This window comes from Melospiza melodia, chromosome 16 (assembly GCF_035770615.1).
Source record: "Melospiza melodia melodia isolate bMelMel2 chromosome 16, bMelMel2.pri, whole genome shotgun sequence".
NCBI lineage: Eukaryota > Metazoa > Chordata > Aves > Passeriformes > Passerellidae > Melospiza > Melospiza melodia.
The window spans coordinates 14,389,658-14,405,417 of NC_086209.1; the positions used below are offsets into that span (position 1 = coordinate 14,389,658).

Here is a 15,760-nt window from a genome sequence, read left to right on the forward strand (position 1 = left end):
CAGTAATCTTTTTGCAATTCTTGAGTTTAATTACTTCAGCATGTGGGGTTTTTTTGTTATTCAGTCTTCCCCTTTCCATTGCAATCTTTCTTAGGAAAGTTGCACAAATACTTTTCCCGGACCTGTACATGAACCAGACACATAGATTTACAAACTTTTTTTTTCTTTTTGCAATTTTTGTAAGCCTTGGTTTCTTAGCTTCTTAAGAGAGAAAGTGTATTAAAAACCCATGATGCACTCAGACCCAATACCTGACAGTGAGCTGCGCTGAGGGGAGATGACTGAAACAGAGGAACAGGACACTAATCCATCACAGAAATTACAGTCCAACCAGTGCAGGGAGTCAGAGACACAGATCAGCCTCCCAAAGAACTCTGCTGTCTGCATGGTGCTGTCAAACAGCACACCACAAAAGCCTGGTTTTCACTGATTCACTCTTGGCAAAACTCTGGCCTTTGGGAAGGAATTAACAAACCAAACCTGACCTGGGACAGATGCAATATGCTCACCTCCCCCTCTCCCTTCAGCTCATGAACTATTCAGCTCATGAGACTATTCAGCCCTTGACCTCAACAAGTCAGTGAAAGAAAGACTGAAGGCTTGAATAAGACAAACTTGACAAAAGGCAATTCAAAAGATGGAAACGAGAAGGGTCACGAGGTAAGAACAGGTACAGAAGCACAGAAATAAAATCACACTGAAGGTGTTACACACTCAGGAGCAGGACCTTCCTCTGCAACTCAGATTTGACAGTGAAGCACAAATCCAATGAAGTTGGGTCAGCACAGGTAACATGCATTATCTAGCAGGCTTCAGAATATCTACCTTGGATTCTCAAATATAGAAGAGCTCAGCACTTATTAGATCAGGAATATTAGAGAGAACAAAGCCTGCAGGTAGCCTGAATTCCTAAAACTGGAAAAAATTTAATGTAGTTGTGCTGGCAGGTGATATTATCCAAGGGGGTTTCTACCTGCATCCAGGCCTCTTGCAGCCCCAGCTGTCACCTCAGCACAGAGCAGGTTTGTGTGGGCTGGTGGAGCTGTGCCAGGCTTGGAACCAGCACACACCCTGCTGCTCCACTGACACTGGGGCTGGGCTCCACAGGGCAGCTGCTCAGAGAACTTGGGAAACAGTGCCAAAAGAAACTTTGGGGAATGACTTTTTGGTGAAGTAGAATAGTTTGTCAGAAGACTCAGATGCATCTGGTTGATTTGGCTTTAAGATTCCACGGGCAGAAACTGCAGCGTGAAACCTGAGTCCATACAGGGGCAGGGAACAAAAGCTGCTACCAGCAGAGACACCTTAATGTGAGTCAGTGCAAGGCACCCCAGGGCTCCCCTTCTCATTTCAGGGACAGCTGCTGGCCTTTGCTAAACATGAATCAGTCCTAGTGACTATCTCCAAGGACACACAACCTGTGAACTGGGGGCAGGTTACCCCGGAACTGCCATGCAATGTGCATGAGAAATCAGCACTACACAGGAGGGCAAGCACGTCCTACCACAACTCCTACAATCCAGGGCAATGGATGTGTGCTAGCATGTTAAAAAATAATACTCCACAGTTAAATGTCATTTTCCATAGGAAAAATGTTCCCTAAACCTAGGAGCAAATCTAGGAGTATGAAAGTAATCTAAGCAGATGCAAACAATCGTAGCCAGTAACTATCAAAAAAAGAAATCTCAAATTAAAAACAAAATTTAACAACAACTTAATTTCAAAAAGTAGGCAAGCCACCTATTGAAGCAGGCTCTCCAAAGAGTAAAACCCAGGTTTAAAATATTACACACCACATTACTATCCAGCTAATAAAAACAAACACCACCCCCTAACAAAAAAACCCAGCCAAACTTTACAAACAGGATACAAACAGATTTCCTCTTGCAATAAGAATATTGGATAAAAAGTTATGGAATACACTGTGGTATGTTTACAGGGTTGTTGTTCTTCCCCTCTGTCTGGTGCCTTCACTCCACCAGCTCTTGTTGTTGTTGAGCTTGTGTTCAGTTCTCCCAGATGTGCTCCCTGCTTGCAGCAAGAGAACTCCCATTTGTCTGTGCAGAGCAGGGTCCCCAGGAGCAGGTGAGGACCCAGCTCACACTTTTTGCTGCTTCACTCCTTTGATGGTTATTCCATAGCACTAAGCTGGTTACAGATGTTCTATGAGTTCAAGAAATTTCTATCTCAGAGGCCTCATCTATGAAGTTAGCAACAGGACTGAGAAGCAGGAGTGGAAACAGTTTATACTCTCCATTCCCATCTTCTGGGAGGAGAGGTGCATCACCCATTCCCAGAGTGTCCAGAGGCTCGGCCTGGCTTGCTGGAGCTGCAAGTGGCACCACAGTTCCACTGGCTGATGGAGGCTGGAGAGCAGGTTTCTCCTCCAGGGGAGGCAGCAGAAAGTCTTTGGGATCCTCTGCCTTCCCTGCAGCTTCACCTGAAGGCAGCTCTTCAAATAAGGAAAGCAGAGGGTTGGCCCTGTACTGGATCAGCTGCATATCTGAGGGAAAAACAAACAGTTCAAAGTGTTTCACCACCTGAAGGCTCTTATTCAAGGCAAGGAAACCTGGAGAGGTTGCCTCAGACTTGGTGCACAACAGGAAAGCCCAAGCTGGGCTGGGACAAACCCCACACCCCATGGCTGTCAGAGTGAAGCCAATGCCTCTAAGCCTGGAAACATCAGTGCCTGAAGGCCACTCCAAGCCCTGACTCCCACAGCATGCAATGGCAGCACTGCAGGGGAAACCTGAGCAGCTCTGCAATGGCAGCACTGCAGGGGAAACCCGAGCAGCTCTGCCTCTGGGGGATCACAGCCTGTGCAGATGTTGCCACAAGGGCATTTGCAAATCTGCTCCTCGCTGTGGGCTGTGGCACTCGTGTCACGTTTCCATATGAAAAGGGACACAGGATGGGACCCAGGTTTTCAGTGTGAAAAACCTCAGGGCATAGCATGGGCCTTTAAAGAGTGAGGCATAACTTCAAGATCAGTGAAACAGCACAGTCTTCACAAAAAGCTTAAGCCCAGACCAAAGGAGCTATTATAGGCTCCAACAATTCCATTCCAAGATACAGTTTGCAAAGAGACTGGAGCTGCCACAGAGCTCAGTGTCCCTTCCTGCCCACCTTTGCTTCCTGCTGTTTCCCTCTCACTTGCTCCCAGACCTTCAGTGCTCTCTGCCAAGTTTGCCATCTGAAACAAAGCAGACAGAGAGTTATGACAGAATGTTTAACAACAACAAAATGGAAGTCTTTACTGACTTTACTGGTGAACGGAATTAGATGTGAAAGGAGGAGGAAAGAGAGATGGAGCAACCAAGCAGTGATCCTGTCACTGCACACAAAAGCCTGCACACAGCAGCTCTCAGAAGGAGGCACAGTGAAATACAGACAAACTTAATTTACTAAACAAAACAAGTTTCTGACTAGCAAATATTTGTTCTACCTTCCAAACCAGAAGTTTTATTATAATAGGTCTTGTTGGGATAACAGTTAAACATGATTTCATCATGTAATTGAATTCTGCAGGCATTGCTTAAACACAGCTGCATTTTCTATCAGTTGCAGTCAAAGCTCTTCTGACTGGGAAATCCTAGTTTAAATATTATTTCAGGACTACAACAAAAATAACACTTGCAGGGCTATTTTTTTAGTAGTATGAATCAATTTTAGGAACTGCACCAAGAGAATTAAGTTTGTGCTGAACTTCTGTGTATCTTCTGAAGAAATCCCACAGAGCTATGCTCAGAACAACTACAGCATTACAGATTTCATTTAGTACTTTTCTTTTAGTCTTCCTTCAGACAGGCATTCCAAGTGTATGACTGCACTAGGAATGTAGGACTGGAAATTATCATCTTGAGATCCCTCCTAAATTCCAACAAGATAACTGAAACCCTGGAGTCAGCTGGATGAGATGAACCAGCAGTGTCACCCTGTGCCACCAACCCTGTTCCCACCCTTGAGCTGCATCAAGCAAGGTTCAACTCCCAGCATCACATCTGCCCTCCCCAGCACAGAAGTCAACCTTACTCTTACATTTTCAATACCAGGGGGAGTTTCCATCAAGTTCATATCCAGGGCTGGCAGCTCCGGATTAAATGTCTGAAAATAAAACCAGATCATATGTCAACCAATGAAGTTCTTGAAATAAAACTGCAGAGAACTCCTGAAAGCACTGCAGGACCCAGTGAGCTGCTCCTTCCACTGAAGCACAGGGACAGTGGCACCTCCATGGGCCTTCAGCTGGGGGCTTCAAGCTGTGCAAGTAAACTGAGGTCACAGGAGGAGAAAAGGTCACCCCATCTCCCAGTGATTCCAGGAGTACAGCTAAGTTTCACTCCATATCATCCAGATGGATCAAATACAAGGATGTATGTCAGGATGTGATGGTATGTGATTAGGCTTGAGAAGGGGAAATGAGGCAATTTTTTTCCTTTTTTCCCCTCCCTTCAGTTCTGTAGAACAGACCTGGAAAGACTCCCAGTATTACCTTGTACACTGTGAACAGCTACAGATAATTCTATTTGTAACTACTTGCTTTTCAAGATGCTGCTGACTCTTACCCATTACAACATGAACTAAACTAGCAGCATTTCATGGCACAGCCTGAGCAGTATTTCTCAGAACAGTGGGAAGGCACTCACATCGCTGAAGGCCTCGGCACCGAAGTTGTACTGCTTCCCTGACAGCATTGCCTGGAGCTCTTCAAGGCTGGCATCGATGCAGTTCAGAAAATCCTGAATTTCCTCTCTAAAAACACAGAATGACATAGCACTGTAAGGCACAGCTGGCAGGCAGAGCTTTCTCTTGCTCCACAGGGCAGGTTGGCTACAATCCAGAACAGCCAAATGGATGAAATCACATTCCCACATCACCTTTCACTCCCAGTTCTTTGAGGTACAGGTACAAGGGAAGGCTACCTGAACAGCAAGCACAGCTACAGCTACCAGGTCAAAAAGCAGCTCCTCCTTCCACACCTACTTCCTCCCTCATTTGAGTGCCTGCTGAATATTCTCAGATCCCAGCATGTGCACCAGTATCTGTGTTTAAACAAAGGTCTGATGGCTTTGCCCTGGGACGATAAATGAAAAGCAAAGGGCTGGAAATAATCTGGGCCTGAAGGAACTCCACCTACTTTGAAACATCAGCTTGTTGCCAAACTGGACACGTTTCCAGGGACAGTGGGAAGGACATGAGGGACAGTGCAGAACCTGAGAGGCACTGCAGGCACAGTGCCCACACTGCACGTCTTGCTGTGCCATGAGGTGCTCCTGTACTGAATTCCCTGCATGAGGAATGGGCAGTTCCAAGGCACTGCCCCACATCCTGCAGTGCCAGGAGGGAAGGTACAGCAGGGCCTTCAGACAAGAGTGCTGGGACATCACCCCAGACCCTCCCACCTGCTGCAGACCACAGCAGAAGAGCTGTAGGAGCAAGGGTTAAACCTCTGTCCTTGGTACAGCTCCCTGCAGCTAGAGAGGGGCAGGAACCCACAGCCTGCACCCCTGATCTGTGTGATCTGACAGGGCACATGGGAAACAGCTTTGTACAAATGAGGGGCAGAGGAGGAAAGGTACAGTGAGATGACCACCAGGACAATCCACCACCAGGAACAAAGTGTCCACAATGCCAGCCTGAGATCAGTGCCCTGCACCTGCAGCTTGGCAGCACCTGGCAGGGACAGCAGCAGGCTGACGGGACACACTGACATGCACCAGCAGTCAGGCACACATGTCACCATGAAGGTGACAAAGACACTTGCCCTTTCTTAATGTGTGATGCCAACACTTGGCTTTTTCAAAGGTGTAGAGAATTCACTTTGTCAGTGACAATTCAAAAGTTAATTCCCTGTGTTGTGCCAAACAGCACACCCTCCAGAACTCTAACAGCATCCCACGAGGTGACAACAGCGTAACACCTTTCAGAAACAAGTTCATACCTGTCCAGCAAAGGATCATTTTGGTTTCCAGAGCTGCTCTCATTCAAGATGGAGTCAATTACTGACACAGGGTCCTCTGGAGCAGTTGGCTGTGCAGTGTGGAGCTCCACAGCAGCCGTGCCTATTTCACTGGGTTTGCTGACATCGTTTACAGGAATTGATGGGACAGGTTCTGCACAACTTAACTCACTTGGCTGTGATACTTGACAAAGAGGTAAGCCAGGATCTAGAGCTGTCTGTGGCTCTCTAAAATGTGACCCAAACAGAAACAACACATAGGAGAATGTATCAACTGCATTACTATTCATTTCAGGTTTACTATCTCAAATCTAAATAAGATTAGGCCAGTCAAGGATTCAAGTAACAAACTGGTCTTTGGAAAAAGCAGCAAAGTGGCAGATGAAGAATCTCTTACTACACCTTATACAGAGACCATGTATCAGAGCAAAATATCTCTTTTTCCCAGGTCAAAAGCAGCAATATAGTATATAGGAATTAGGCAGGAGGGAAAATCCTAACAGACAGACTCTAGAAAGAAAAAGATTACAAATCAGATTCCATATTTTACTCTGGGCATTAACAACTAAATAGTTTTCAGTAAAATCTCTTGCCTTCCCTAGGATATGATTAGTGAGAGCAGTATTGAAACTGGAGTTAAAACTGTACATCTTGATTTGTTAGCAATCTATATACATTTTCGATTATTAGAAACCTATATAAGCATTCAGGTCCCTGTTCAGTTGAAAAGTCAAGTATGTGTTCATTTGTTGAATAGACAGAAAAGCCTCAGCAACTTAAACCTGCAATGCCATCAGCCTGACAGGCCTCCAGGGACTCCTGAAGAGACATGAGCTCTGACAATGACCAATGCTACATGCTGCAGAAGGAAAGCCTACAACAGGCCTGTCATGCACAAATGGACATTCAGAGAGACATTCTGTTCCCCAGAACCCAGATGGATCATCAACATTAACAGAACTACCCAGTTATCAACCCAAGCATAAATACTTCATATATTTTGGACATACCTGGCTCTGCCACTTGTGTGTGCCACAGCAAGGAGGCCATTGGTGGCATTTTCCAGGGTGTCAGTGATATCTCGGATTATCAGACCTGTACCATTTCCATCCTCTTCAGCTGCACTATGTTCAGAAAAAGCCATCTGCAGACACAGCACAGAACGAGTAAACCACAGGCTCTGACCTTTTCTCATACTGAAGCCCCATTCTCCTTGCAGCTTCTCTTTCCTGTTCACATTTTATCTGTGACCAGTTGCACTGATTTGCACAATTTTACAGCCAGAGCGTTGCTCTAAAGCTGCCCATTACAAAGGGAGAGCATTTGATTACCAAGTTAGGATATTTGTAGCTATGAGGAAGACTGATATCAGAGTGTTTCATCCTGTCCAACCCACTGCCTGTGTCCCTGGGGAGACTTACAGCTTGGCCACTCTCCACAGGGATGCGCACATACTGACGGCTGTACTTGGAGGGTGAAGCACCCGCAGCATCCGTGAGAGACCTGAGACAGAGCACAGCTTTAGTTCATCCTGCCTGCCACAGGAAGAGCTGCAGCACTGCCAAGGACAGGCAGCAATGGCTGTCACTCCTGCCTCCCAAGCAGCCTGGCTTTTGGGATTGTGTGTTGGGCAGGGTACTGCAGGCAGCCTGTCCTACACACACTGTGGTTGGGAAGAAGTCAGTCACATGTGCACATTTTGTGATTTATCATTTCTGATAACTGCGCCCTTCGGAATTGAAAATGTACAGAATATTCCCTTCCCACCTCTTTTAGTGATAATTATATTGTGCTTGACTGAACTTCCATCAGCTTTCTCAAGTTTGAATATAAAAGTGATAAAAATACCTGTCATACAATAGAAGCTGATTTAGCCCTACAATTCACATCTGGCACTGGTCTGGGACCTATCAAGTAATTACCTTTTTCTTTTGACCCCAACAATATAATTTCCTCGCATCAAACTTAGTATAAATTGAAGAATCTAAAAGGAAAGACAAAAGAAAACCAAAACCAAATGGTCAGCATAGCAATCCTAATGACTAATTCTTAATTCAGATTTTACTATAAAATGATTTAGTTACATGACAGAAATTAACAGATATTTTAAAAAAATTTGCAATTATATTTTAAAGAAGAAAGCAAGAGTTACAAACTGCATAGAAAAATTAGCTCACTTTGCACAGTTGGCTTTTTTTTTGAAATGCAATATAGCAGCACAAGTCACTAGAGGATTCCAGACCAGAAACAGCTGAGGAATAAACCAGAGAAAATTTTTTCCAGCGTGCAAACTCCTACAGTTTCTGCATTCCAAGTTCACTTCTCAAGTGGTCTAAGTGTATCCTGGTCCAAGATCTTTCACAGACTCCATTCCATGTGCCTGCAATCTCTCAAGTTCTGGGCTCCTGTTACCATGCACTGTCTCCACACACTGACATCCTACTATGACTTTTCCTTAGTGCTTTGCTCGTGGTTCTTTACTGTGCTACTTCTGGGACACTCAGGAACTGTGACCATTTTCTTTATGCTGTATTAATACAGCCTGTTCAGCTCTGTGTCATTTGTCATTCTACATAAGCAAAGAATGCCATGAAGTATCACAGAGGCAGGAATAAGGATGGTAGCACTGAAGATGCTGCAATGGTACCTTAGACAGCAGCTTCTGTTGTTGACTGTGCTTCTGCCTTAGAACTGCCACTTCTTTCCACAGGGCCTTATTTTCTCTGCAATGCAGAATAAATCAGAAGACAGAGGATGAACAGAGTTTACTTTATATGCTCTAGTTTTACAGCTTTTAAACTTTTAGAGTACCTTGCAGAACCAATGGCAACATTCCCTCTGTGGATAACTAACCCTCAGTTAATTCGATCCACTAACAAACTCTGGGTTAACTTAACTCCATTTTCCATCAGCAGCATGAAACACTCACTTAAAAAGACACCCTCATCCTCTGCTGCTCCACCAATAATCTTGATCTGAGGTATTCCTTCAAAGCCTCAAAGCTGTTGAATAAGGACTTTGTGTTACACTCAGCCTGTTTCCAAACACTGATAGCCTTGGGACAGATCTAAAGGTGGTGTTCAAAGGGCTTGGCTATTTTTTTTTTTTTAAGGAACAGAGAGAGAGAAAGGTATCTCCTGGACTCTGGTTGATATCTGCTGGCAAAGCAATGACCTGAATGAATTATCAGTGCCTATATGAAGGGGATCTGAGAGAACAGAGACAAGGATGTGCAAAGTCCACTTCCAGTTAGAAAGAAAACAAAACACCAATTGTCCCTCACTGCATCCAACCCTGTTTGTTTTCAAAAAATGAAATGCTTTTATTGACCCAAAAACTACAACAGGTGCTGGCAACCAGAGTGAAATCTCAAGGCAGCCAACGAACACCCAGTCTAAATCTCCAGTCTGTAACTGAAGTACAAAACCAAACAAGATTCAGAATGTTGTGTGGGGTGGAATGGGCATTCTTAGGAAAAAAATATAGCTTCACCTGTTTCCAGTTCAAATGAAACCCATATTTAGCCAATCTCCATCAGATAAAAGCAACACTCAATGCATAAGCACCCCGAAACAGCCGAGTCTACCTCTTCATGTTAGCCAGCCTGACATCCATGTTGTTCTGCTGCTCTCTCATCTCCTGCACCTCAGACAGGACTTTGTGCAAATCTTCTGTGCAGACCTTGAGATCCTCAGTTCTCACTGCAGACACCTGGAATAGGTACACACACTTTACTACAAACAGTGCATGCTCCTTGGTGCAGGGAGAGTGCAGCCAGTCTGCAGGGCAGGACCAGGCCCCATTACAAGATCAGGTAAGGCTGCAATTCTTACATGGCACAAAACACCACAACTGCTACAGGTGACCATCCTTAGGACAGGCTGCACTGTATGAACAAAACAAGATGCCAATGAAAACATGAGATTAGCACTTTGTACCTGGAGAGAGTAGATTCCTGACTGTAATTCACAATAAAAACCACTGACTGTAAAGGGCATTCCCTGGGGGTTCTCTGCCAGGCCTGGTGACAGTTTGCCCTCTAGTGTCACAGAGTGAACACCAGCCAAAAAAACCCCACAGCTGACAGTGGAAGAACAAGATGATCATATTCCTTCTAGGTGTGAGTAAATCTGCCAGCAAAGGAGTAACAAATTTCCAGTAAGTTACCAGGAGATAAAGGTGTCTAGTTAGATGCATTCTACTCAATCTGAAAATTTATCCCACACCAGGTGAATTGCAGAGCCCCCTACTGGTTTTTCCTCTGCTACCTCTCTACTCAGTGACATTCCAAAGTTATGGAGACTTGGCTGCAGCAGGAAGAGTCCAAACCATCCTTCTGCTCACAGCACAATCTGTGAATGCTGCTGCTTCAAACGATGGTGGAATAGCCATCAGAGAGCAAAATGTTCACCATCCCCTTCCTGCACTTCTAAATTAAACATTTTCCAGTTCCTTCACCACCTCTCTCTGCAGCAGAAGCATTGTTGGCTGCAGCACAATTCAGGACTTGGAAGAAGACAGGTCTATAGTGCATCACATGCACATGTCTGAGTGTGCATGTGATGCACATCCAGGTTTTATGGGCATAATTTTGAACATCATTTTGCCAAATACTGACTATAATTGAGCCACATGGAGTAGTACCAGGTGTCCCTCCCAACCTACAGCCCGCTGGGAGTTTTCTTGTTACTCTGCTAAATTCCAAGGAGGATGTGAAAGCATCTCAGGTGGATTCCATGGGGGAGATGAAAACACCAATGTGGTATTGGCCTGCTAAGGTGTGAGGTAACTCCTGTGCAGGCTGGCTCACACATCTTGTCTTCCAAAGGGGAGTGGAATGGTCAGAAATGAACCAATGGTGTTATAAACCAACATCCCATCCCCATCCAGCTGTGTGCTGGAACAGAACACAGCTATTGTGCAATCACTTCTCAGACATGACTAATTACTTTCTTGACACAATCCCATGGTGCAAAGGATGGACTGAAGGGTCTGACAGTTCTTCTCCCTGTCTGCAGTCTAGATGCTCTGCTGTTTGCTGCAGTTAATAAATTATGCTAATGTACACAGGGCGCATCCCAAATGGAATTCAATGCTGTCTGATTTCTCTTCACATCACCCCTCAGTGGGAAGACAATGAAAATTTGTAGGAACTGGATAGAAATTCCAAATGCAGCCAGTATACTGGCCTCCAAAAAAATTTGGCCAGTATAAATTTTGCCCAAGCACAAGGAACTGCTCTTCATAGTCCCCAACTGGCTAATCAGGGTGTCCAGTCCTTGGGTGCTGAGGCACTGGCACAGGCTGCCCAGGGAAACTTGGCAGTCCCATTCCCATCCCTGCCTGGATGGGGCTTGGAGCACCCTGGTGTAGTGAGAGCTGTCCCAGCCCATGGCAGTGGGTGGAACAAAATGAGCTCTAAGGTGCCAACCCAAACCAGTCTGGTATTCTGTGAACACACACAGGGTGTCTGCACACCAGCAGAGCTAAAAGTGGAAGGGAGGAAGTAAAGCAAGTCCTGCATTCAAACCTGCATTCCAGACAGAGGCTTGAAATACAGTCTAGAGTCAATACTGGAATATGGCCCCATTCCAGGCAGTGGAAGAGCAAGGAAATTAATGACTGCTTTACCAAAAAAAAAAATCACTAACATTTCCTGTGCAACAAAGAATATCTCTCACCAACCTATTCAACACTTCACACGAATATCCTTGGCACTGAGCAGAGCTTTTGTCTTTCCATCTAGAACACTCCACCCAGCGCACCGGCCCTGGGGCACATGGTGCCACACCTGACGTCAGGGTGCACCTGCCCTGCCAGGCCTGCAGGCTGGGACACGCTGGGCACACAGCAGGGGGGGACAGGCCCCAGGCAGTGCCACTGCATCGATCCTGGCTCCCAGCAGGGGCGGCTCAGTGAGGAATCAATCCAAACATCATTGTGCCTCTCCAGCCTATGCTGGGCTTTTATTGCCCTGGGCAATGCAGCCACACCTGACAACAGCCTAAAGAAAAGATCCTGCTGTTCAAATGTCAACGTGATGTATCATGATACTCTCTTCCTCAGGATATTATGGGCTGTAATGTGCCAATAGAGGATAAATATCTGAGCAGAAACAGGTCACACAAGGCCTGAACAGACAAAAGAAAAGTAGAAAGTGCTCATAAGGATGTAGCTTAGTGGCAACACAGTTTTGGAGGAGCAATATAATTTAAGCAAACTCATCTAAATGAACTGGTTACTGATATCTCTGCTAATTTTTAATGAGTGCCAAAAGGGAATGTAATTTTTTTTTCTTATTTTACTTTGTGCCTTTCTCGGAGCTGGAGAAGCTGACAGAACTGCAGACCATGGTCCTACCCCAGTTCAGAACCAAGAGCAGGGCAGGTTTTGTCTAAGCATTGGCACAAGGAGGCCCAGCCAAGCACTGGCCTGGCACGGTGAGGGAGCTACCTTGGCTCCCATGGTATTTGCTGGCTGTGTTTGGAACACCCATACAAACTCCTGATAAGCCACTTTTTGTTACCAAGTGAAGTAAACATGTGCTTAGACTGTACCTTGCGCTTGATGTTCTCCAGTAAATGTGCCTTCCCTTGCTTGAAGAAAGGGTGCTGGAACTCAATGACTGAGCTTTTCTCTGCTGTAATGATACCATTCTCCAGAGCAATCACCTTCCTGAAACCATCTGTGGAGAGGAAATCAACAAAGCCATTTCTTGCAGTTGAAAGCTGACTTGGAATACATACAGCTGAAGAAAGTCCAATGCTACCAAAACACCCACTGCACTACAGTTACTGGGGGCAGAAACTATGAAAAACAGCCAAGGTAGCCTTCCTGGTGCTCAATGCCAATGATTTCATTGCTCTGATTTTCACAGCTAGAGGATATGTCCACTGCCTGCCCCTGGCAGGCTGCACAGCAGAGGCCAGCCATGAGCAAACCATCACAGCCACGTAAAAGCCTTCACAACAGTTAGTTAGAAATTAGATTTATTTTGACATCTTCAATAGAATCATGTCCCAGTGGATGCAGAGGAGTGGTACACTTTCCCTTTTATCCCTGACAACCATGGTCTACAGAATAAAGGAAGGCAGAGAAGTTAATTCCTTGCCTGCCCATGCAAACACCTGCAGCAGAGCAGCTCCTACATGCTGGACTGCCTGCACAAAGTAAGGCATTGCCAGTTCTATTTCCATCACTGCTCAAACACCACAGGGTAGAGATGCATGATTCAGCTGCAGACCAATCCACGTCTCTCCTCAGTCAAGGTTTTAACACAATTAATGCACTCCAACTATTATTAGAAAGCCAGGATAAATCCAGCAGGAAAAGCAGGCTGCCACTACATTCTACAGCTACATAGGAATATTTACTTTTTTTCATTTATCCTGGCTACAAGGGAAGAGGTGATTGTTTCTCTGGATTATCCTGTCACTCAAGTGATGGATCTCACAAATACAAGCACAGGACACGAACAGAAGTATCTACCCTCTGCCCAGAGACTAAACAGATGTGCTACAGGTTACAAAACTTACACAGGCATCAGCTAGAGAGATCAGGCAAACCTTCTGGGCAAGGACAGAGAGCTCCTCCCTCTCAGTCTGAAATTCTAACTAAGGCAGCACCTCTCATGCTGTTTGTGCCTCCACCGGTTCCAGAAGCTTCTGCAGTTACTCCTGTTGGTTGCTGCAGCCCTGCATGCTGCACTGTGCCCTTGAGCCACCCTCACTGCACATGTGCTGTGCAATGCTGCCACACGATGCTCTCAAGTTGAGCAGAGAAAACATAATGAGAAATGTAGTGCAGGACTGATCTGGTTCCCACACAGCAGAGCAGGCAACAGCAGTGGCAGCCCTAAAATCCAGGCAATTATTTTTTTCACATTCTAGATGTAAGGGTGCACACACAACCTCTTCTCCCCTGGGTACACACCTATTTGCTGCAAGAGCAATGCTGGAGCTCAGGGAACCTCACACTACCTCCAGGCACCAGCACATGTTCTTGCAGCTGATACTCTAAAGGACTTGGAGCTAAAACACAAAATCCCAACACTAAACCACGCTCTACCATCAATCTTTTCTTCTGTAAAGAAAACTTAAGTCCAGGGCTTGGGTTTTTAGGGATGAAAAACTTGCCAAGTCCATTTGCTTGTTTAAAGAAATGCAAACCAAAGCCCAGTAGCCATGAACTTGGCAGAGAGAATGCAGAGGAAGCTGATGCTTACACATGTTGAGCTGCCGTATGAAGCTGGAGATATTGTTGTGTTTGAAGTACTTGGGGAGCAGCTCCTTGGCAAACCTCTGCTCATCCAGAATGCAGAAATTCTCGCCATTCTAGGAAACAAGCAGAAGCAACAGTTAGTGAATAGCACAGCTTTTCTAAGGTGTTGCTCTTAGGTGAAGATCATAAATCAGCAAAGACTGTTTTGACAGCAGAGAAAAGCAAAAGACTTCACCAAGTGAACAGTCTGTGGGAACACTTGGGGCTGGACTAAAAAGCGTGAGTTCAAAAACACAATTAAATAGAACACTTCTATTGAACAGGCAATTTTCTTAAAGCCCTGACACACTGATCTTAATCCAAAGCAAAATTTTTCTAAAAACTCACTCCCTTTGTCCCAAATAAACATAAGCATTGCACAAGCCCAATGGAATTCATGCCACTAAAGAGATTGCATCTCCTTTCATCAGCCTGCCCAGCTCCTGACAAGATTCTTCCATTGTATGTGCTATGTCATCACTAAAAATAACCACGTAACGTTGCTCAGTTACCGAAAGTTCAGACAACACAACCCAGCGGTGACCAGGGGTAAGTGTGACACCAGCAGTGCCAGATTTTTAATATGCCCAAGACCAAACTTCCTGGAAACAGGAAGAGCTTTTTGCATGACTTTTATATTGTTCATGAAGAGAACAAAAATACTGCGTTTCTTTTCATCTTTGTCTTTGTAAAGGGCAAACGGCTGGGAAAAAAATGGAGAAAACCCCTACGGATTTACAAATGACAGGGAACAAAACTAAACACAGCGCGCGTCTGGGTGCCTGGTCAGCGTGTCCGTGCCCTGCGCCCGCGGGGCACATCCGTCCCCGCTCCGGAAGGAAAGCGGGCAGTTAATGGCTCCTGACGGCGTCCTTGCCCCGCTCGGAGCGCTGAGCGGGGATTCGGGGCCGTCCTCGGGGATGTCCCGCTGCGCCGGGCCCGCCGCCACCGCGGCCCGCACGTTGCCGGGGGGGCCGGGCAACGGGGGAGGGCCCGGCCACGGCCCCGCGCACGCCGGGCCGCCCGCACCCCCGCGAGGAGGGCGGGGAGGCGGGCCGGGCACGCTCGGGGCAGCCGGGGTCTCTCCGCCGCCGCCGCCCGCCGGGCTCCGCAGCCCCGGCCCGGCGCCCCCACCACCCTCGAGTCCTTCGCGCGGGCCTCCCGGGACCGGGCCCGAGCGGCCGCCTCACCCTGCTCCAGCAGATGACGTCGTCGCTGTCCGGGTCCTCCAGCAAGGCCCAGAGCTTGGCCAGGAAGCCGGGCACGGCGCCGGGCCCGGGCGCGCCGGGGGCGGCGGGGCCGCGGGGCAGCGCGGGCGCCTCCCGCATCCTCGGACCGCGACGGGCCGCGCCAGCGGGGACGGGCCGCGCGCCGCCGCGCGACGCACCGGGGGGCGGGGCCGGCTCGCGGAGCGGCCGCTGATTGGCGGGAGCTGCCAAACCCCGCCCCTCGCCCCGGCGGCCGCGAGCGTGACTCTTGTTGTGCTCCCGGGGGAGCGCGCGGCTGCGTGACGTCACCGCAGGCATTTAAAGGGGCCGCCGC

General features: G+C 47.0%; 1 protein-coding gene across 1 annotated transcript; it reads right to left on the bottom strand.

Annotated features, from left to right (window-relative positions):
• Positions 1 to 6: 6 nt before the first annotated feature.
• Positions 7 to 15,546, bottom strand: LOC134425778 (heat shock factor protein 3-like). Its single transcript, XM_063170739.1, has 13 exons — positions 15,409 to 15,546; positions 14,184 to 14,292; positions 12,517 to 12,644; positions 9,546 to 9,670; positions 8,607 to 8,682; positions 7,882 to 7,943; positions 7,381 to 7,462; positions 6,970 to 7,103; positions 5,942 to 6,187; positions 4,647 to 4,752; positions 4,039 to 4,104; positions 3,127 to 3,193; positions 7 to 2,503 (listed from the first exon to the last, which is right to left on the bottom strand). Exons 1-13 carry the CDS (start codon positions 15,544 to 15,546, stop codon positions 2,172 to 2,174), a joined length of 1,671 nt encoding a protein of 556 aa, XP_063026809.1. The 3' UTR covers positions 7 to 2,171.
• Positions 15,547 to 15,760: the final 214 nt, after the last annotated feature.

Coding starts and splice junctions, on each gene's coding strand:
- LOC134425778 (XM_063170739.1), bottom strand. CDS start 15,546: ATGCGGGAGGCGCCCGCGCTGCCCCGCGGCCCCGCCGCCCCCGGCGCG. Junction 8,683..9,545: donor AGGCTGGCTAACATGAAGAG/GTAGACTCGGCT, acceptor TCTGCATTGCAG/AGAAAATAAGGCCCTGTGGA. Junction 2,504..3,126: donor GGAAACAGCAGGAAGCAAAG/GTGGGCAGGAAG, acceptor TTTTTCCCTCAG/ATATGCAGCTGATCCAGTAC.